The sequence below is a fragment of the Lontra canadensis genome, unplaced genomic scaffold, assembly GCF_010015895.1.
Source record: "Lontra canadensis isolate GAN:19392208 unplaced genomic scaffold, GSC_riverotter_1.0 scaffold23, whole genome shotgun sequence".
In the NCBI taxonomy this organism is placed as follows: domain Eukaryota; kingdom Metazoa; phylum Chordata; class Mammalia; order Carnivora; family Mustelidae; genus Lontra; species Lontra canadensis.
Genome location: NW_022631017.1, coordinates 5,678,105 through 5,699,157, shown reverse-complemented (window position 1 = coordinate 5,699,157; position 21,053 = coordinate 5,678,105). Strand labels below are relative to the sequence as shown.

At 57.8% G+C, this 21,053-nt stretch overlaps 1 protein-coding gene across 1 annotated transcript in view; it reads left to right on the top strand.

Annotated features, from left to right (window-relative positions):
• TTBK1 (tau tubulin kinase 1) overlaps positions 1 to 21,053 on the top strand; it is a 39,230-nt gene that overhangs the window by 7,428 nt on the left and 10,749 nt on the right. Inside the window, 11 exon segments of the mRNA XM_032862123.1 lie at positions 656 to 803; positions 1,050 to 1,123; positions 1,294 to 1,434; positions 2,222 to 2,326; positions 2,751 to 2,816; positions 3,276 to 3,368; positions 3,454 to 3,579; positions 4,880 to 5,034; positions 5,959 to 6,190; positions 6,443 to 6,621; positions 9,243 to 9,804. Of these exon segments, the coding sequence (XP_032718014.1) occupies positions 656 to 803; positions 1,050 to 1,123; positions 1,294 to 1,434; positions 2,222 to 2,326; positions 2,751 to 2,816; positions 3,276 to 3,368; positions 3,454 to 3,579; positions 4,880 to 5,034; positions 5,959 to 6,190; positions 6,443 to 6,621; positions 9,243 to 9,804 (1,881 nt within the window).

The window sequence follows — 21,053 nt, the reverse complement described above, 5'->3', positions numbered from 1 at the left end:
TGGTTTGGGGCATCTGACTAGGGGTCTAGGAAGTGCCGTGAGCTTCAGCAGCAGGCATGGGCAGTGAATACCCTTTGGTGAGAGTCCTCCCCAAATACCCCCTCCCCCCATCACTCTCTCCCTTTAATAACACCTGTCAGGAGACTGCCCACCTGAGGAAGGGCCCGCTTCTCTGGAAGATCCACTTTGAAGCTGGGAGGTTCTGGAAATTCGTTTTCCTTCTGGATGGTGGTGGTTTAATCTAGTCGAGGAGTAGGGGAACGGTGATATTTCTTGTCCTTCCAGAGAAGAAAAGTTTCATGATGGCCCATGATCTCTTTAGAACCCTACAAGGCTCGTCTCCATGTCTGTATGGAGTCAGAGGTCTCATACCCTCTCCCACCTCCCACTCTGACATCTAGCGCTGTGTGTGTGTGTGTGTGTGTGTGTGTGTGTTTGTGCGCGTGCACACACGCATGCGTGCCCATGGGCTGAGCTGTCTCTGGCACTAGGAAAGGAGGTGGGGGCCCTGGCGGGTGGGGCAAGGAAGACAGACACAGGGTCCTCCTCTTCAAGGGTAGCCATACCCCCACCAAGGAAGGGCTAGCAATGGATGGGACTCAGAGCCGCTGAGCCTGATCCCTGTGTTTCCTATCCTCTTCTTCCATCTACATAGCTGAAAAAGATCGGAGGCGGGGGCTTTGGTGAGATCTACGAGGCCATGGACCTGCTGACCAGGGAGAATGTGGCCCTCAAGGTGGAGTCAGCCCAGCAGCCCAAGCAGGTTCTCAAGATGGAGGTGGCTGTGCTCAAAAAGCTGCAAGGTGCGGGTCAAGGGCAGGAGGATGGGCAGAGAGGTGAAGGTTGGGATCTGGGATCTGGGGCTAAGGGAGAGCTGATGGGGGATGCTGAGACAGGGCGGAGTCTAAGGGCCGTGGTGGGGAGAGGGGCAGGCGGAGGGAGTGGGAGAAGTCATGGGACTAGGAATCAAGAACTCACTGGAGACCCCTGAGAACTGGAAGGGAGGAAGAAGGGGTGGGAGTTGGGAGACCCCTGTCTGTGCCCCCCAGGGAAAAGCCACGTGTGCAGGTTCATTGGCTGTGGCCGGAATGAGAAGTTTAATTACGTAGTGATGCAGCTCCAGGTGAGTCCCCTTGGGGTCCTCCCTCTTGTCCCACAAAAGCTTGGGTTGTGACCATGGGTGTGGGGAGTGGGCACAAACCTCTGGGGATGAGGCTGGGCAGAATGTCAAGTGGTGCCGTGGGGAAGGGGGCAGGGCAGCCGAGCCTAGCCAGCCCCGGCCGCCACCCCCAGGGCCGGAACCTGGCCGACCTGCGCCGCAGCCAGCCTCGAGGCACCTTCACGCTGAGCACCACGCTGCGGCTGGGCAAGCAGATCTTGGAGTCCATCGAGGCCATCCACTCCGTGGGCTTCCTGCATCGGGACATCAAGCCGGTGAGGGTTGCCCTCCCTGGCCCCTCCTCCAAAGCGCAACCCCACCACTTCTCCCTCTCCAGGTCCCATGGTTTCTCCTCCAGAGCTGTGGTTGGAGCAGGAATAGCCTCTTCTACCTGTCCCTTTCTCCTGCTCTCTGCCCCAAGCCCACCTCCTCCTCTCCCCTGCCTGCCAAGAGCACATAGCCCTGCCTGCCCCTGGCCCACTTCTCTCCTCTATTCTTCCCTTCTCCCTTACCTCTGCCCTGAGTAGTCCTTGAACTTTGAAAGGTGCTGGGGCTGGGGAAGCATAGAGGAATCTAGGACGAAAGAGACCGAGGGGCTGGGCTTGGTAAGGAATTCCCAGAAGCTGATTTTGTCTTGGATCCCGGTGTTGGAAGAATCTCCTATTCAACTAAGGACTGACAACGGAGGTCCAGAAAGATTGGCTGAATGGCCCAAGGTCACACAGCAAGAACAAGGCAGGTCTGCTGCTGCCTCAGAGCAGGACAGGGTCACTAAGCCACTCAGCCCTGCTGGGGCATCCCAAGGATTGAGGACTGGATGTATACCTCGGTTCAACCCCCAGCTGGGTCATCACCTGTTGTGTGATCTTGGAGAAGCCCCATAATCTCTTTGACCTTGGGAATGCTCAGCTCTCAGATAAGGGGGATCCCATCTGTCTCTCAGATGGGATGTGATGACCTGTGGTCCAAGGTGGTGTTTACACTTAACCATGGTTCTTGGCGCCCCTTGAGGTGGGCCAGGTGGGTTTGGAGCCCCACGGTCACAGCTACTGTCTTCCCCAGTCAAACTTTGCCATGGGCAGGCTGCCCTCCACCTACAGAAAGTGCTACATGTTGGACTTCGGGCTGGCGCGGCAGTACACCAACACCACGGGGGACGTCCGGCCCGTGAGTATCGCTGCTCCCGGGGACCCCCGGCCGCCCCGCCTGGCTCCCCGACCTGAGCACCCTTCGCCAATTCTTCCTGCAGCTGCCTAAGCGGGCCCGGCCTGGGATTCAGTAGGAGCAGCACCTAGCTCGGTCTACACTCAGCCCGTCCCCCTCCGCTCCTGGAGCGCTTGTAGTTGCATTAGCCTCACCCCGTGATCGGCACCCTGTGATCTGGCTGCCCACCTGGGTCAGGGACGGACACAGGGGCAGTGAGCAGGGTCAGGAGGTGGGGGTAGCACTGGGGTTGGTGTGTCAGTCTTGGGGGTGGAGGGAGGCAGTCCCGGTTAAAGTAGGCAGAGTTAGGCTCGGTAAGCAGGATGGAGATGCGGCCAAAGTCAGGGGCGGCGGGTGAGGGCCCTGCTGTGTGTTCTCCCTTTTGCAGCCCCGGAATGTGGCCGGGTTTCGAGGGACTGTTCGTTATGCCTCAGTCAATGCCCACAAGAACCGGGTGAGTGGCAGAGCCGGGCCTGAGGAGGTGGGGGCAGTGCGGCCCAGGTCAGGGGCAGAGCGTGCAGCTCAGGAAGAGGGACGGACGGGCAGCCATTGCGGTGGGCACAGAAGTATGGGGCAGGGGCTGGGAGCTGCCACACCAGAGACCACTGCTGGAAGAAGGCTCCGCTGCCACCTCCCTGTGACTTCACCTTCGTCCTTGTTTTTGGAGATTCCCTCCTCTCTGCTCACACCATCCACGTAGGGGGACGAAGCATGGATGGAAGTTTTGATGTTGGGATTCTGTGTGTCTTAGAAGGTCAGGGGAAAGCCATGGTTTCAGGGAGACCTCAGCTCTGCTCATGGGAATTTGGGTGTCCGACCTCCCTGAGGCCAGATCCCCTCAGGAAGGGTCAGTCCCAGGGAAAGACCCGAGAGCTGTGGGTGACTCCCCTCACCGCCCCCCCACCATCCCCAGGAGATGGGCCGCCATGATGACCTGTGGTCCCTTTTCTACATGCTGGTGGAGTTTGCAGTGGGCCAGTTGCCCTGGAGGAAGATCAAGGACAAGGTAAGCCCTGTGGGGCTGGGTCTGAGGAGGTGGAGGGGGCATGGGGGCACAGGGGTTCCGTCACCCTGTGCCCTCTTGCCTCCAGGAGCAGGTAGGGATGATCAAGGAGAAGTATGAGCACCGAATGCTGCTGAAGCACATGCCTTCCGAGTTCCACCTCTTCCTGGACCACATCGCCAGCCTCGACTACTTCACCAAGCCTGATTACCAGGTGGGAGCCTGCCACCTGGCCCCCGCATCCCTGGACGTCTCCATGGGGGCGACCATCCCCGGCGGCACCCACACTGCCGGGACCCCACTCCCCTGCTGGCTGAGCCCTGGGCATCTTCCCCGGTCTTCCAACTGCATGACACTGTACTGTGCTCTTGTAAACGGTATTCATAGCTACGAGTTATCAACAGCTGACCCTCTTCTCGGTACTTTTCATGCATTAACTCATTTAAACTTCAAAACAAGCTTTTGGTGATAATGTGTGTTCCTTATGTGATTATTCTAACACTCAACAATTAATGAAGCCAAATGCTTTCAAATATTTCACACCAGAATTCTGCGTTGTCCCCATTTCACAGATGAGGAAACTAAGACCGGATAGCATGGCAGGGTGCAGGGCTGGGCCCAGGCACATCTCCTGACTCCCAAATCCAGAGCTTTTTCCAAGGTGCCACCATCACACCCCTAGGGGACTCACTTAAATCCTGACAGGAGAGGGGGGGAATGCATTAGCAGTGTGCTGCCCAGGACCCACAATGTGCCAGGCACAAGTCTCCACACCCCGGAGGACAGCGACAGGCACACAGGGGGCCTCAGTGAAGTGGGTTCTGCCAGCAGAGAGACCCTGCCCTGCATTCTGAAGAGAGCTAAGTCAGAGCTGGAATGGTCTGCGGGCCTCTGATGGGCTACGGGTGTCCACCACACCCTGAGCCTGGAGCCCTGGTGGTTGGCACAGATGCCTCACTTGAGTGATAGAAGGCTCTGCCCCCCCAGTTCTCCCCCTGGGGTTCCCCAGACTAGACAGCTGCAAGCAAGTGAGCATACAGTGTGCTATGCTAGGAACAGAGAGCGGCGGATAAGGGAGTGTGTGGGCGGGGGAATCAGGGAAGGCTTCGCAGAGGAGAGGACCGGTGGGTTAGGCTGCGCCGCTAGAGGCAGCAGTCTGTGCGGAGCGTGACCCCAGGTGGTGGCTTTGGGAAACTACCAGAGCTCCTGGGCTCCGGAGATGGTGGGAATGGCAGAGCAGTCTGGGTGGGGATGGTAAGCAGGGGACGGATCCCAGAGGGTTTGGCGTCCAGCCAGTGGGGCTCAAACCAAGATGGTGATTTGCATGCTGATTTGCATATCATGTGCATGTTTTCATTTAAAATCAATGTGCCCTTCTCCTTCCAGTGCCCCCTCTCAGCCCATCCCTGTCCTGGAAGGTCCCTCTCTTCCCCCTGCAATCCCAGCAACTGCGCCCTCCTCCTGGCTAGCCCCAGGGTCACCTCTCTGTCCTCCCACCACCCCCACCCCTGCAGTTGATCATGTCGGTGTTTGAGAATAGCATGAAGGAACGGGGCATCGCTGAGAATGAGGCCTTTGACTGGGAGAAGGCGGGCACCGATGCCCTCCTGTCCACGAGCACCTCCACTCCACCCCAGCAGAACACCCGGCAGACGGCAGCCATGTTTGGGTGAGTCTCGGGAGGGATGATGGGCCAGTGGGGGGCCAGGACTGTCACCCAGAAAGTCAGCCCTCTCCTCCTCTTCCTACATGGACACACCTGACTGTCTTTCCTATTCCTGGTGCTCAACCGTGGGGTTCTCGAGCTCCAGGCAGTTCTACCACCTCTCTGCCTTCAATGGGGGGACACAGCAGGCATTCTCCTTTGGAGTTTTTGACCTTACTAGGGAGTGGGAAGCCCTGAGGGAAATTACCTGAGCCCCACACTTTGTTTCTGTTGTTCACACACATTCCTTTAGGCAGCATGTCCTGAGCCTGTGTCCAGGGCTGGTGGGGCTCAGAGAAAAGACTTGTAGCCCCTGCCCTCAGAGTGCTCTTGGGTCTGGGGTATTTGTCATGGACCGGTCCGTGACATCCGCGCTGGGTGACCAGCACAAAGACAGAGGCACCCGGGAAGGGGCCAGCGTGAGGCGGGGCCCCTCGCCCTGCCCCGGGGAGGAGCCAGGGAGACAGGGGCAGGGGCTCCGGGAAAGAGACTCCGAAGGGCCTGGTGGCACATCATGGTGCCTCGTTTTGCAAAGATACCGCTCGAGGAGTTCCCAAGTGATTCTTCTCTTTAGACCCCTTCCTGTTCTAAACGAGGCCAGCCAGCGAACCACACTGGAAATCTGGTGGGGCCGGGAAAGTAACAGTCTCCTAAAGTGATAGGGTGACATGGCTGCCACCTGGGCGGCCACATCTCCCTGCGGCCCTGTGCCAGCCTGAGGACGGCCCCGGGGCAGGCTTGGTGAACCGGGGATGGTGAGCCCCACGGACGCCCCACTCCTGCCGAGGCCTCTCCTGTGCCTGCTCCCTGGGGTGGCAGTGACCTGCGGGGTCTGCGCTGGGAGGAGAGAGCACCCCTGCCAGCCCCGGCCCCTCCCGGCCTCTCCAGGGTGGTCAACGTGACGCCAGTGCCTGGGGACCTGCTCCGGGAGAACACTGAGGACGTGCTGCAGGGCGAGCACCTGAGCGACCAGGAGAACGCACCTCCAATCTTGCCTGGCCGACCCTCTGAGGGGCTAGGTCCCAGCCCCCACCTGGCCCCCCACCCTGGGGGTCCTGAGGCTGAAGTCTGGGAGGAGACGGATGTCAACCGGAACAAACTCCGGATCAACATCGGCAAAGTAACTGCAGCCAGAGAGAAGGACGTGGGTGGCCTTCCCCCGCTCCCACCCTGGTTCCCAGCCCACGGCCCCCTTCCCGTTCCTCCTGTGTGCCCTCTCCCCAGCCATCCGCCCTCGGGCCCTGCCTCCGTGGCCTCGCCCCATGTCAGGATCACCAGCGTCGACCTCCCTCTGTCTCCTTCACCCTGGGAAAAGCACTTGGCCCACAGCCACCCTGTTGGCCCCCGTTCATGGGACTCCCCTCTCCTGCAGACCCCTTGTGTGGTGGAAGAGGAACAGAGCCGAGGTGTGGGGGTCCCTAGCTCCCCAGTGCGTGCCCCTCCAGACTCACCGACAACCCCCGTCCGTTCTCTTCGCTACCGGAGGGTCAACAGCCCTGAGTCTGAGAGGCTTTCCACAGCCGACGGGCGGGTGGAACTGCATGAGAGAAGGTAGGTCTGGGGCTGGGCGCACGGCCAGGGGTCCCCTGGTCCCTTCAGCATTCACATGGCTGCTCTGAAGGAAAGAGCAGATGCAGTGTGGAGGTGGGCAGGGACCCTGGGAGTGTTGAGGGGGTTGTCCTTGGGCCTGGGGTCGACCTTGGTTAGTCAGTGACAAGGCCTGGAGAGGGGGTTGGGGGTACCAAGGTTCCATCTCATGTCATGAAGGGATGGAGGTGGGGAGGCGGGTTGTTGGAGGGGTAGGCTGGGTCCCCGAGCCCAGGAGGAGGCAAGGGGTGAGCCGGTAGGTGGGTGTGCTTCTAGAATCCCTCCTTAGAGACTAATTACAGATGCCTCTGAGCAGCTGACTAGGCTCTCTTCAGCTTTGGGGGAGGGGCCTGGGAGGAGAGACCAGGAAATGCTCCGCTCCAAGAGGGGGTGGATCAAGTTTTGGGGGTCGGGGTGCAGGGATCTGAATGTCACGGGGTCACCTGGTTGGTGGGACAGAGAGTTTAGAGCCAAAATGTGAGGGGGGGCCCATGGCCATCAGAGACCAGAGTCAGAACCTCCCTGAGGCCTCTGAGAGATGCCTCCACCCTCGTGTGGCTCTGAGTGGACCTTCACCACACAGCAGGGCTGCCATCTTCTCTGCACCAGGAAAGGGGCCTTTCCCCAGGGCCCAGCTCAGGAGGCTGGGTTGCTTCTTCCCATCTGTGCCACGTGCCTCCTCTTCCCCACCCACAGCCCCTCCTCTGGATTCTGCTCTAAATTGCACCCTGACTCTGAGGTGGGACACGGTGCCCTTTGCAGTGTGGCAGTGCTCAAGACAGAGAAGGCCTGTGCCAGTCCCTGCGGCAAACCCAGGACAGGGGGACACGGGCCCAGTGCCCAGGTTGCCAACAGCCCTCACACAGTCACACTCACGTGGGTTGGCCTCCCTGGGACTGAAGACCATGTCTGCATCCATGGTAGCCCAGCCCAGAGGGTCGAGGAAACAAGGAGAGCCAAGGAGCAGCAGTGTGGAGGGGGTGTCAGTGGAGAAGAGAGGTGGGAAGGCCCCAAACAGACAGTATTGAAGAGCAGACTGGCTTGACCCAGTGTGAACCCTTGTTTCAGGGCTAATGGGAAGAGGAGACTGCTGAAGAGAAACTTTCTGGAAGGGAAGGTTCAGGATCTTGTAGGGCAGGGCAGAGGGTTTGGGTGGGTTCTGGGGCTCTTGGGAGCAGGAAAAAGTATGAAGCCGCTGGGATTGGATGCCCACCTTCCCCCTTTCCTTCACCTCTCTTTCTCCCACCTTCAGCCCCTCTCTTCCTTGGGTGCCCTTTCTCCTTTATGTCCATCAAAACAAACCATGTGCTCAGGAAAGGAAGCCACATCAGCCATTTTCATGGCAGGCCCTGAATCTCCTCCCTCAGGGATGTGTGTATTTTAAGCCTTATTAAATCAGTAACAATCTCATGGAGAGGAAGGAGGTAAGTCCCACAGACCAGGGCGGAAGGACGTTGAGAAAGCCCCACAGTGGCTCCGAGCTGCACCCGTTTCCGTCACAGGCTCGAGGCTGGGGGAGAATGAAAGTTAGCCCCCTGCCCACAGCCCGAGTGGGAGGGTGTGCACAACCCGAGGCAGCTAAGCCTCCCTGGTTCTCAGTGAGGGGGCGCCCTTCCTACAACCAGCAACACCTTCACCTCAGGGCTGGTACCCAGCCCCGTCCCAGGCTGGGAGCCCCTGGAGGTAATGCGAGGTTCCCAGCACAGTGGAAGAGATGTCCTCTGGCAGGGTCACTGGCCCAGCATGAAAAGTCAGGTGGGGCCCAGGCCCTGCCAGGGGATCTCACAGCCTCTGGGGAAGACTGATATGTAAACACACGTGCTCCACTCTGTGGTGAGAGGGGAACACAGCGCTGGGAAGGCAAACTTGCCCCATCCCCAGCAGAGCAGTATGGAAAGGCTCCCCAAGGAGGTGACATCCTTGCCGGGTGGGACAGCAAAGGGCATGCAGAGAGTTAGGTGCAATGGCACCGAAGTAAGAGCACGCAGGCAGTTCGGGGGGAAAAGCCAGTGACAGAGATGAGTCTGCCTCAGAGAATGGTGAACCTGGGCCTTGGCCTGGCCACCTGAGTGCCCAACTAAGGAATATGGACTTTGTTCTCCAGGCTGGGAGCCACTGGAGTTTGTTGGGGGTGGTGGTAGAAGAAGCTAGAAAAACCATCTGCCCCCTCGAGGGTCAGGTGGGTGCGTTTGCCTTGACAGCAGTGGGAGGGAACCTCCAACAGGGTATGAGCACCAGACAGGGAACATAGTGTTGGCTTTCGGGAGATTAGGTTTCCTGGGTGGTCCAGAAGACAGCGTTCCTTGGGCACGGGAGTGAGGTTTCATTTTCTGCTTGTTTGTATTCCTGGAAGGCAGTAAGCATCCAAATCCGTGTGTTGAGTGAATGAATGAATGAATGGGATCTCTATGGGGAGTGAGGTGGGAGGGGGTTGGTAAGCCAGGTGGTGATCAGGCCTGGCCCTGGGTGACAGAGCTGCTCTGGCCAGTGGGTTCCAGGAGGCACGGTCCACCAGGCCACCTTCTCGAGTCCCTTGGAGAGATGGAGAGGCTGGGCACTGAGCCTCACTCAGGGTGGCTTTGCAGGTCACGGATGGATCTGCCCGGCTCTCCCTCGCGCCAGGCCTGCTCCTCGCAGCCGGCCCAGATGCTGTCAGTGGACACAGGCCACCCCGACCGGCAGGCCAGCGGCCGCATGGACGTGTCGGCCTCCGTGGAACAGGAGGCCCTCAGCAACGCCTTCCGCTCTGTGCCACTGGCTGAGGAGGAGGACTTTGACAGCAAGGAGTGGGTCATCATTGACAAGGAGACGGAGCTCAAGGACTTCCCCCCAGGGGCCGAACCCAGCACATCGGGTACCACGGATGAGGAGCCTGAGGAGCTGCGGCCACTGCCTGAGGAGGGCGAGGAGCGGCGGCGGCCAGGGACAGAGCCAACCGTCAGGCCCCGGGGCCGAGGTGTGCATACCCTGGCTGAGGAGGACCTTCGGCAGACTCCATTCCAGTCCCCACCACCCCAGCTGAGCCAGGCGGAAGGCCGGTCAGAGACGTCGCAGCCTCCCACGCCCGGCAGCCCTTCCCACTCGCCACTGCACTCGGGACCCCGCCCTCGACGGAGAGAGTCGGATCCCACGGGCCCGCAGAGACAGGTAGGTTGGGCTTGCATCCCACTCCCCGACCCTGGATGCCCACGGTTTTTGCCTGGAGTGTTCCCTGTGGGCTACCCATGGGCTCCTTGGGGGCTGCTGACTAGCACCCACCAGTTGCAGGCTGTGATGAAGGTAGATAGGTTTAAGGGTCCAAAACCATGCTTGGGGTATGGTCAGAGCTTCCCAGAGGAAGTGCCTCCATGTTCTGAGTTGAGTCTTGCGTGATGAGCAGCCTCAGCCAGGTGACAAAGCAGGAGAAAGGCCTCTGGGGCCAAGGGGACTGTGTGTGCAAAGGCCCGGGGGCGGCAGTCAGAAAACACTGCCCTGATGGCATGTTGCAGAACAGGTGAGGCTGCGAAGCAGGTCCCCCAGTCATGGCCCAGAGGGCCTCAGGGTGAAGCTAAAGGGTTAGGGTTTGATTCTGAAAGCTCGGTGAGCCACCCAAGGCTTTTAAACAGAGGTGTGCCATGATCCCCTTAGTGCTCTTGAATGAGCCTTCTGGTTGCTGGGTGAAAACGGATGAAAGGGCCCAGAACTACAAGCAGGAAGTTCCACGGCAGGCGCCAGCAGGAGAGCGGCCTGGTGGCTTGGACCAGGGCTCTCGATGTGGGGCAGGGTGGATGGAACCAAGAGGTGTTGGGGAAAGAATTGAGGGGCTGTTAACGGGGTGGGGAGGGGTTCTTGGCTGGTGCGCAGAGTTCTGTGTGGACAGCAGTGCCATCACTGAGTGGTTTTGAAGGGAGCATGACTCCTCAGAGGGTCTAGGGAAAGCCAAGGAGGTGATGCTGGAGGGTTCCAGGGCTGTGCTGTGTTCCAGTCAATCACCCCATGTCAGGGCCCTGCGCCAGGTGGCTCTGGAAAGTGCCAGGGTTCAGGGCGAGGGTCAGATCAATCCACTGCATGCGCCGATTGGGAGGCCTGGCCTGAGAGCATGCGGGAGCCTGGGAGAAGGGCAGCCCCAGGCAGGGCTGTATTCAGGGCCCAGCCCCTTGTCTAGAAAAGAGGGCCTCCGAGCTGAGATCTTCGGGGGTGTGCATCCTCACCGTGCCGTGGACTCTGGGAATCTGGGGCTCAGAAAGTGGAAACTCTGGGCCCCCACCCAGAGTGCTCCTAGCCAACCTGAGTTGGAGGCTCAGGCAGGGCAGGGTGTGGGCCAGCATGACTGGGCTGGGGACCTTGTTCCCACCAGGGCCAGCACTGGAGAGGGAGCAAGATCTGTCTGGCTCCCCTCTCATTTTCTCCTGCTTTCATTCATCCATTCGAAAGTGATAGTCTTCCTGAGCACCTCGCCTATGCTGGGCACCAGAGGCATCAGAGGTCATATGCACGCACAGTAAGTTCAGAGTCGAGGAGGGGAGACTGACAGGGGTGGTGTAGGGTAGAGAGACAGTCCAGAATCAAAGTCAGGAGGCCGAGGCTCTGGACCCAGGCCCTCTGTTTGTCCCCTCCTAGTGATTGCAGGCCAGGTGGATCTCAGAGAGGGAGGTAAGCTATCTGGGAGGTTTTCCTCACCTTCCGATTCCTCCTGGGTGTGGGGAACAATCCTTGCATGGGGGGATCTGCAGCCAAGCAGGTAAGGGGAGAGAGTTGGGGACGTGGGCACGGGGCTCTTGTACAGTCTCAGTGTTGGGTTCAGGTCCTGCTGGTGCTGTGGGCCCGCCATGAGCTGTATGTGTCTGGAGGGCGTGTTCGGTGTTTGTGGGCCTCGGTTTCCCCACAGCGCACTGCAGCGAAGTTAGTTAGCCTTCTGCTGCTGTGATCACATGCACTTCCGTGTTCGTGTAGCTCAGGAGGGCACATGGCTGTGGGTCTGCGCACACAGCGGCGTGTCTATGCAGCATGCCCCAGGTCTGCAGGAGCACAGAGAACCCCGGAGGCCAGGCTGGGGATGGCAAAGCTTAAGGGCTGGGAACCATCAGAGCAGTAATTCCACTGACGGTAACCAGAGCTGCACTCTCTCAGTGCCTCCCTAGGGCACGTGTGTCTTCCTTCCAATAGTGACGTGATAAGGCAAACCCGCCCTTTAATAGATAAGGAAACCGAGGCTGGCAGGATGCTGGGTCACTGGGTGGTGGGTACGGGGCGGTGATGCGGGCAGAGGTAGAGCTGCGGTGAGTGCTGTCTGAGGCCTGTGTGTTTAGGAGAGGAGCAAACACAGGCCAGAGAGAGCCCGAGTGAAGGGTGGGGGTGGGGGGCCCTTGTCAGCAGGTGTGCCTTAGGCACAGCAGTGTGCGTGGCAGCCTGTGTGTGTGTGTGTGTGTGTGAGCACATGGGGGTGGTGGTGACATGGTTTACTGAGCATTTCCGTACAGCCCAGTACTGGAGAAGCAGAGACCTTCCTTGTCAAGGGCAGAGGAGGATGAGGGGTGGGGGTGGGGTGGGGACTGGCGCATTTGTTCCTTCTTTCTTTGGTCTGGAGGGAGTCCTGATCTCAGATCTCAGGCTACATGGGGGCTCCCAAGCTTGGCCGACCTTAGAATCACCGTTTGCGGACTCCCCACCCTGCCACCTTTCTGCAGGGACCCCCTCCTAGATCTTGCTCCCTCCGCCCAGTGTCTGATGTGTGAACTTCCTCATAACAGTGATCCTTAAAGATAAGAGCCCTTGCACTGCTGTTGTCCCCACCCCACCCCCTCCACCCCGCGCCCCCCCGACCAAGATAATGTGGAAGCAGGTATCTGTTGTTCTTTGGTGTGAATGCCATGATGCCTTCAACTTTTTCTTTACATGCACCTCAGCTTCTCCCCCAGGAAACTGAAGGTGCAGATTAGAAGGGGCTAGAGAGCTAGGCAGAGGGGAAGGCAGCGGACAGAGGGTGTGATTTAGGGTAGGGATGTTTGCCATCCTTTGCCGGCTGTCTCTGGCTGATAACACCGCAGGTCAGTGTTCTCTGAGCAGGTGGACATCCGCCTGGCAGCCACGAGAGCATTTCTCTGCCACGTGCCAGGCGGTGTGCTGGGGGCAGGGAGACACAGATGAACAAGGCTCCGCAGTCCTGCCCTTTTGGAGTTCATGGTCTAGAGAGGTGGGGTGAGGATGCCAAGGTGTGGACGTGAAGGTTTATCGGCAAGGGCCATAAGGTAGATAACAGAGAACGCTTCTTTGCTAGAATAGGGAGCCTGCCTGGGAAGCAGGGTGGTCTCTCGAAGGCGGTACTTCAGCTGGACATGGGGGGTGAGTGAAAGGGCAGGAGCATGCTGGGATCGAGCCCCCTGCCCCCCGCCCCAAGCTGACCAAACTCCTGCTGGGGTGTTAAGCTCAAGCCAGGCACGCTAGTATGCCTTTCTTTTGGACAGAGGGCCTTAGGCCCCTAATCCTCAGCGCAGCTGGGACCAGGATCCTATGCTTGGCTAAAAAGAAGGTGAAGGGAAAGCAGGGTGAGGACAGTGACAGTCCTTTCAGAATCTTCTCTCTCCTCCTTTCCATTTGGAGGTCTCACATTGGGCCCCTCTGCCCCCATTTGACATCCACACTGAGTGTTCTGGGGCCCCTCCTCTTCAGCTCTCTGGCAGCTGGCCCAAGCCATCCTCAGCACCCCCCCCCCCCCCCGCCCCGCAAAAGCTATTTATACTGGCTTCAGTTACAGGAAGAGCTGGGGTCAGGGTGGGACAGTTCTGGTGACACCCAAGCCACCATTTCCATCTCCACAGGCCTGAAACACACAGGTCCGCTTTCCATTTTCCCTCTGAGGGTAGGAGGGCAGAAGGACAGAGACAGGATTCTTCCTGATGTCTGTGTTGTGGCCAAGGCCCTCCCAGCAGCTGCCTTATGGCTGGGCTGGGAGAGAACAGAGAAAAAGCCACTTTGGAGAAATGGTTTCAGTCTGCTCCTCCCTCTCACTCTCTCTATTCCTCTCCTCATTCTTTTTTTTTTTTTTTTTAAAGATTTTATTTGACACAGAGAGATGACAAGTAGGCAGAGAGGCAGGCAGAGAGAAGGGGGAAGCAGGCTCCCCGCTGAGCAGAGAGCCCGATGTGGGGCTCGATCCCAGGACCCTGAGATCCTGACGGGAGCTGAAGGCAGAGGCTTAACCCACTGAGCCACCCGGGCGCCCATCCTCTCCTCATTCTTAAGAGTGACGTAAAGGATAATCAGACAGCTCACACGACACAGCATTTACGCCAGGGCAATCCTAAGTGCTGTGCCTGTCATAACATCTAATCCTTACAACAAGCCTATAAGCTGGGAAACATGGTCAGCCCCATTTTACAGATGAGGAAGCTGAGGCATGAGAAGTGACTTGCTTGTGTTCACGAGGTAGTAAGTGGTGGAGCTGGGGTGCAAACATGAGTAGCTGGACTCCAGAGTCTTACCCGTCTGCTACATTTTGCTGTGGAGTCCTTGCCATCCCCCCCACCCACAGCCTGTGATGGGGCATAGGGCGTGCAAGGAATGTTCTCCCGGCCTCCTAAGGAGTCAGGAAAACAGCTGAGGAGACAGATGGCAGGTAGCAGTTGCAGAAGGGTCTTCCTATGGGGGAGGATTCCTCAGCTCAGAGGGAACTCTGAACTAGGAAGGGCTAAGTCAGGAAGGCTGCCCGGGGGAGGCGAGTGACCAAGGTCTCTGCAAGGAGACCACGGTGTGAGGAGTGCCAAAAAGGAGGAAGACTGGGAAGGGATTTGGCGGCCAGAGTCTAGGTGCTGGGGCAGAATGGGGCGGCGTGCACGCCCTCCGCCTGCCCAACACTGCCCCCTGCCCGGGACGCCAGCGCCGCAGGGGCTGTGAGCGGTGGGCGGTCCCCCGAGACGGAGCTGTCGAGTCTGTGCCTGACACCTCTTTTCCCTCCACTCTCTTGGTCTCTTTCAGTTGGAGGAGGACAGACTCTCGGGGCACTCCCTCCCGCGGTACAGCCCTCTGCGACGACTGGCGTCCTCCGTGTTCTCCTCCTCCACGCTGGAGACCGAGCATTACCCTCACCCTGGCGGCGGCGGCTCCTCCGGTTCCCTCATTCAGCGCAGCCGCTCGGCGGAGAGCAGCCCCGTGCGGGCGCCCCACCGGCGCCACGCGCCCCTCGCCGCCGGCAACCACAGACTCGTGCCCTCGGTGCTCCGCATCTCGCGGTCCCAGCTGCAGCAGGTGTGGGCCCGCTTCACCCACAAGACCTAGGCTGGGCTCCCCCCCCCTCCTGGAGGGGGCAGGTGGGGGGGGTGGGGAGCAGGCAGAGACCATGGTTCCTTCCCAGGACGCAATAATCACACACTCATACACCCCATCCCACCCCATCATGCAATACAGCCCCCTGTAACGTTGGCGCAAGGTACTGTAGTGACCAACCCCCCTCCCCCACGTCTCCCTTTGCTTGGTGCCAGCCAAATGGTGCAGGGGGAGGTGGGGCTGTCGGTGCAGCTTCAGGAACAGGACAGAGACACTGGGCTGGAGCCACCAGTGGGGTCCAGAGTCCGGTGGAAAGCAAGGTATCAGGGAGACAAAGCATGCTGGGTCAGAGTCAGTCTGGCATGGAGGTGATTCTGTTTAATCTGTGATTTCCTGGCATGTCAGGGCCTGGTTTGCTCACAAGGGGGGGTGGCAGAAGACGGACACCCTCCTGGGGTGTGTCTGTCTGTCTGCATAGGGCAAGGCATGTACCCCTGTGTATGAGATGCGCGCCTAGTCAGCCAGGTTTGGGGTTTGGTAGGAAGGGCCTCCATAGTCAGGATGCAGGGGGCAGTCCTGTGGCCTAATGGGCCTACCACATGCCACTGTCACAGAGGACAGACTCCTGCCTCCCTCATCTGACCCAGGAGGCCTGGAGCTCAGTCCACTCTAGGCTGCCCTTTACCCAAGGGATATATGCCATCAGCCCCTGATGGATTTGGTGGTTTAGCCCAGCCCCTTCGGATCTGAGGATGGATGACTGGGGGCCTGGCATCTGCCCTTCAGAGGAAGCTGGAGCCTGGGGGTGAGGGCACCCATCCTAGAAGCACTGGCAGAGAAGCTAGGTTATTAAGGATGAGGTAGCCCCTGTGAGTTCAGGACAAATCCCAGACAGTAGCAGCCCCACCAGTGTCCCTCTCAGTGAGTGACTCCTTCCTGTAGGTGCTCAGCCAAGCCAGTCCCAAGGGGCCATGGTGAAGACAGAGAACAGGGTAGGCAGATCTGCCGGGGATATGCAGATGCAGGGGGTGGGGCGGGTCAGGATGCCAGATCACTATGTCCTTTCTGATCATTTCTCAGCCCCCAACCTGTCACTGCAGGGACCTCCAAGGTTCCTTTTCCTCATTCCTGCCCCTGTCAGCCAGCACCTCTGTTTCCCTAGGCAATGGAGTAGTGGTGAAAAGGGGTGCCAGGAAGGGTAGTGCCTATGCAGAAAGGGAAGGAAAGGTTGAGACCTGAAGGTTTGCAAAATATTTATTGCAGTGAGACCGTATCTGTGTATATGCTTGTGTGCATGCATGAATACTTGTGAGTATGAATGTTCTTATACATGAGCATATGTGCATGAGGCAGGCCTGCCATGGATAGATGCTCAGGCTGTGCACTGAACAATTCCAGGTAGTACCGTTTACATCGACCGCAGTGTGAATGACACCACTGAATTTGCAGTGCCGCAGTCCTATGTATATCGGTGTGTGTGAAGGTGTACTTGTGTGTGTCAGGGAGTCAGAAAAATATTTGTGCAGTCCTTGGTAGTTTCCTATGTACCTACTCTCATCTTGGCTCCTCTCTCTACTGCCTTCTCCCTTTGACTCTTCCTTCCCAACTCAACTCCCTTCAACTCCCCAGCTATCTCTGGTTGGAGTAGAGGGCTCAGGATCCTTGCCCCAGCTTGGGGATGTCATAGGAAGGTGGGCAATGCTGTTTGGCTAAAACGTCCTCATGGCTGGGTGGCTCTGTGTATAGCTAACTCACATGAGCTATGCCCACACTCACTACATTCTTTTCTTCAAAATCTGTTCTTTTTGGAGGATGTCTAGGCCAAGAGCACCGTCCTCATCTAGGAATGAAAGCCAGATTCGTGCCCTAGTACTGGTGCCCCACCCCCACCTTATCCCAGCTGCTTACTTCTGAATGTCCCCAAGGTCAAGCCTCTGTTGCTCTCCAGTCTGTCTTGGGTGGTGCTGTATCCGGCTCTGGCAGAGGGTAGAGGAGAGGTCAGGGTAGACCCTTTAAAAAGAAAGGACAGAAAACACAAAGCACAAAGGTTAGGGGGTGGGATGAACAGTAGCCCCACTCTTGCCTTCCACATTCCGCCACTGCCCCCTTGGCTACTCCCTTCCTCTTTGGCCTCTTTCCATCCACCCAGCGAGTGGCAGGGGGTGAAGTGAAGGGGAGTCTGTCCACCAGCAGCTCCAAAAGTCAGCAGCCGTGGGGTGGCGGGGCACGGCCCATGCTATCTGGGGTTAGATGAGACCAAGCACTCAGTTATCCGGCATTCCCTTCCAGAGGGTTCTACTACCTGAGCACAGCTCCCACTCAGTGACCAGAACCCTGAGGTACTCTAAGATCCCAAAGTGCCTTGTGACTTATCAAAGATGATGGCACTAGCTTCAGCCTCGTTTTAGCATTAAGTACATATTTCTGTTTCCAAAGCCATTGGAGGTGGGGAATCCTGTTAAGCATTCCAAAGGTGGCTGAATTTTCACACAGACATAGACACAGACACACACACACACACCCCAAAACTGATTCCTATGGGAGAGGCTGTGTCCTTCAAAGTAAGATCATGATTCAAATATTTTGTCCTTTAAGGGACATCCTTTTGCATACCCTCGTTGGTAGTGGGAGAGCATCTTGTTGGCCATAAAGCTCTAAGCCAACAAGAGAGCATCTTGATAACATGATTATCCTTTGAGGGTGGCTCCGATTTCTGGAATTAGCCCAGGCCATGTGAAGCCACATGAATTGGGTCAAGTTCATGTGCAGCTCGGCAGAGCCATGCATGGTTTGGACTTGAGTTTCTTGTTTCTAGGGCCCAGGCTGGGTAGGGAAGTTGTGAGTCTGCAGTGTTGTCAGGCTCTTTTTCTCCAGAAGGGTTTCCCAAGGAGGAGGTCAGAATGTTTCAAGAAATGATTCCCTGCTGGGGAAAAATGCACAGCCTCCTCAGGGTCAGCTGTGAAAAGAGGTAGCATTCTTTGCTGTACTTGGAAATGGTGTTTTTGTACTTTATAGTCACACTCTGCGTATAGTGGTGGCTTCCAAGTATTAATTTTTTATTTTGTTAAACAGTCACTGGCAGCAGTGCTTATTACGTGCCAGGCAGTGTCTAAGCACTTTACAAAATTAACTCATTTAATCCTCATAATAGTTTATGAGGTTGATCCCAGTATTATTTGCATTTAATGGATTAATCAGATTATTTAACTTACAAAAACATAAAAACACCCGCCAATGCCGAATAACTGAGGTCTTGTTGGATAGAAGTTTTAAGAGTGTTTTTCTGTGTAGTGATCTATTTACTGTCCTTCCTGCTTGGCCCCTCCTCACTCTATCTAAAAGGAAAGGGTTGTCTCCAAGCCAGACTCTCCTTCCTTCTCCATTTCCACCTGATGGTGTCCCTGGGGGTGTGGGATGGCGTAGGGCAGAGGGGGTCACTCCAGAGTACCAGAGTTGGTTGAAAAGACCCACCCCATCTCTCTAGAGACCCCGCCCTCTCCATTCCACAACCCCAAGCAGCTCTGGAGATTCCGTGGGTGGGGTAAGGCTACAGTTTGAAGGCAGTGCTCAGTCAGAACCATGACCTTGAGGTACTGAGGTGGGGGTTCCTGGGCTTCGGGCTCACAGATAGGGCAGGTACTGACATTGGTGAGCCAAGGGTCACCAACTCACACCTCAACAGGGGCTAAGCCATGTCAAACAGTGGCAGGTTTGGGGACTGTGGTAAGTGGGAGATGCACTCCCCCTGGTGTGAGCTCAGCCAACTATTGCCACTATCTTCCAATTTTTATGTGAAATCTCCCGATTTTTAATTATTGGCATCAAATTTAAAAAAAACACAACTTTTTAAAGAAAAATCACTGTGAGCCAAACAAAACCGGTTTAAGGGCAGAGACTCTGAACTCAGTTTGCAATCTCTGTGAGCCTGAGGACTCCCCACTCCCTTCTGTCCAAGGCTGCGGCACTTCAAGGAGGATGGTGTTCTTCCTGGGACCTCAAGTCAGGTGGGCTTCTTCGAGGAGGCAGCTCACAGCCAGTGGAGATGTGTGGTGTTGGTGTATGCTGTGTGTACATGTCGGTGACCTCGTGGTTTGTGTGCCTGAATGCGTGTGGGCCAGTGGACTTGTTTGTGGTAAATGGGGTCCTCATGGTAGGACCAGTATTTTCTCTGACGGCACAGGACCCTGGGTCAGTGAAAAATGCTCTAGTGAATTCTCAGTAATGAATAGACATCCCTACGCACTCAAGGCAGCTTGGGTCACAGCAATAACCACTCAACACTCATCCCAACGACTAGCATCCTGAACCCATCAATCTCCCTCTGTATTTCCAGTTTTAAGGAAAATGGGCACAGCCTTGCCCAGCACATGGGGGAATGATGGCACCTTTGAGCCATGCTGGCATATTAATCCTTGCTTCCCCAGCCAAGAGGGGTGGGCAGACCCCTTCAATCCCAGGAAAGTAGGGGTCATCTCTGTAGAGGGTCCCAGGACCCTCCTTTTCTCTCCTCTGCCCTGCCTAGGTCCCTTTTTCTGGGGAGGGGTGGTGCTGTCTGCCCAGGCAGTGGTGGGGGGAGCTTGGGCCACTGGATGGCTGGGGAGCTGTGGCAAATGTGTCTGTACTGAGTGGCCGGGGAGACCATGCTTAGGAGTGTGTGGGGACCTCTGGCTGTGGGAGGATGGAATATTCTCTGCTGTCTTTGGGTTGCTTTGGTACCTGAGGAAGGAAGCATGACCCCTAAGGAAGGCCTGAAGGTCACCCCACCTTACCCCAAACCCCACTGAGATTCCAACCCAAAGGGCAGGAATCGGCCCACCCCAGAGGCAGTCCTTGATAACAAGGAGTGTGGCAAATCACTCTCCTTAAGTTGGGGGGCATGTCCCCAAAATTTGCATTATTCCCATTAGGGCCAGAGGTGCCCCCTAGGACTAGTGGGTCAGTCTCTGAAAATTTTAAAGCATCCTTCTCCCTAAGGGAGAGGCTCCCAGCCTGAGGACCACATCCCTCAAATATCCCCAATGGTTCCCCCATAGCACCCAGTGGGCTCCCCAGCTCAGGGCGCCCCGGAGCCTGAGTGGGCCCCTTCCCCCAAGTAAGGAGTTGAAAAGCAGTGGGGGAGGAGGGGCAATGAAGCCCAAAGGCCTGTGGGAACTTTTCTAGAACCTCCTTCCATTTGGCTCCGCCGTCAGTCCCACCACTTTATCCTCCCTTCTACCTGCACAGTCTTTGCGGGTGCAGGGGATGGGGTTCACCTTGCCACGACTAACTGGCCCTCACACATACACACGCACACGCACACTCCACAGCTGAGCGCACATTTCATCCACTCTCCGGACAGCAAACTAGCAGCCCCCCGCTGGGAGAGCACAAAGGCCGCGTTTCCGGGCACCTCTCACAGGTTTCTAACTCTACTGTAACAGGACCCAATCACCACTTCCCGCCCCCGGGACCGCCCCCACACTGCTGCCCCCGCGGCCCGCGAGCCACGAATGTACGGTCGGTCGTCTTAACTAGCTGCTACGCGCGCGACCAGGGTACCGGCCGGCCTCCGAGCCCCGCCCCCGCCCCGCCCCGCCCCGCCCCGCCTCTGCGCGCACCCCAGCCGAGCTGCCTGCTGCTAAAGTCCCCGGTTCCCGGGTGAGCCCCCTTGCCGCCCGCCCTCGCGCCAACTTTGTGTTTGCTTTCCCCCTCCCCGGGTTCGCGGCCGCTGGGCCTCCCGACCCCGGGGCGCGGGCTCGCCCCTCAGTGCTTCCAGGGCCAGGGTGCAGACGAGGGGCTGGGCGGGAGGACTGGCCAGTTCTCCGGGCTCTAAGGGCCCCCGTCACCCCACCCCTATCCCTGTTACCTCGCCGCCCACAGCCTCCCCCTGCTCCCATAATTGGCCTTGCAATTGGATGCCAAAGAGCCCAGAGTTGAGGGGGAGCCAAGCTTTGAGCCTAGGTCTCTCAGAGCCACCCAACACCCCCTTTTTGCCCACGCCTCTTCGTCTGTCTCTCCTGCCCGACCCCACTACACGACTGAGGGCCCTGGGGGTCCCCAAACACGCCCCCACTTCCAGCTCTTCTCCCTCCCCACCCCCGAAAATAAAACTCAGGGACCAACATCTGCTTCCTTTGCACTTGCTCCGTCGACCCCTCCCCCCCCCACTGGAGGGG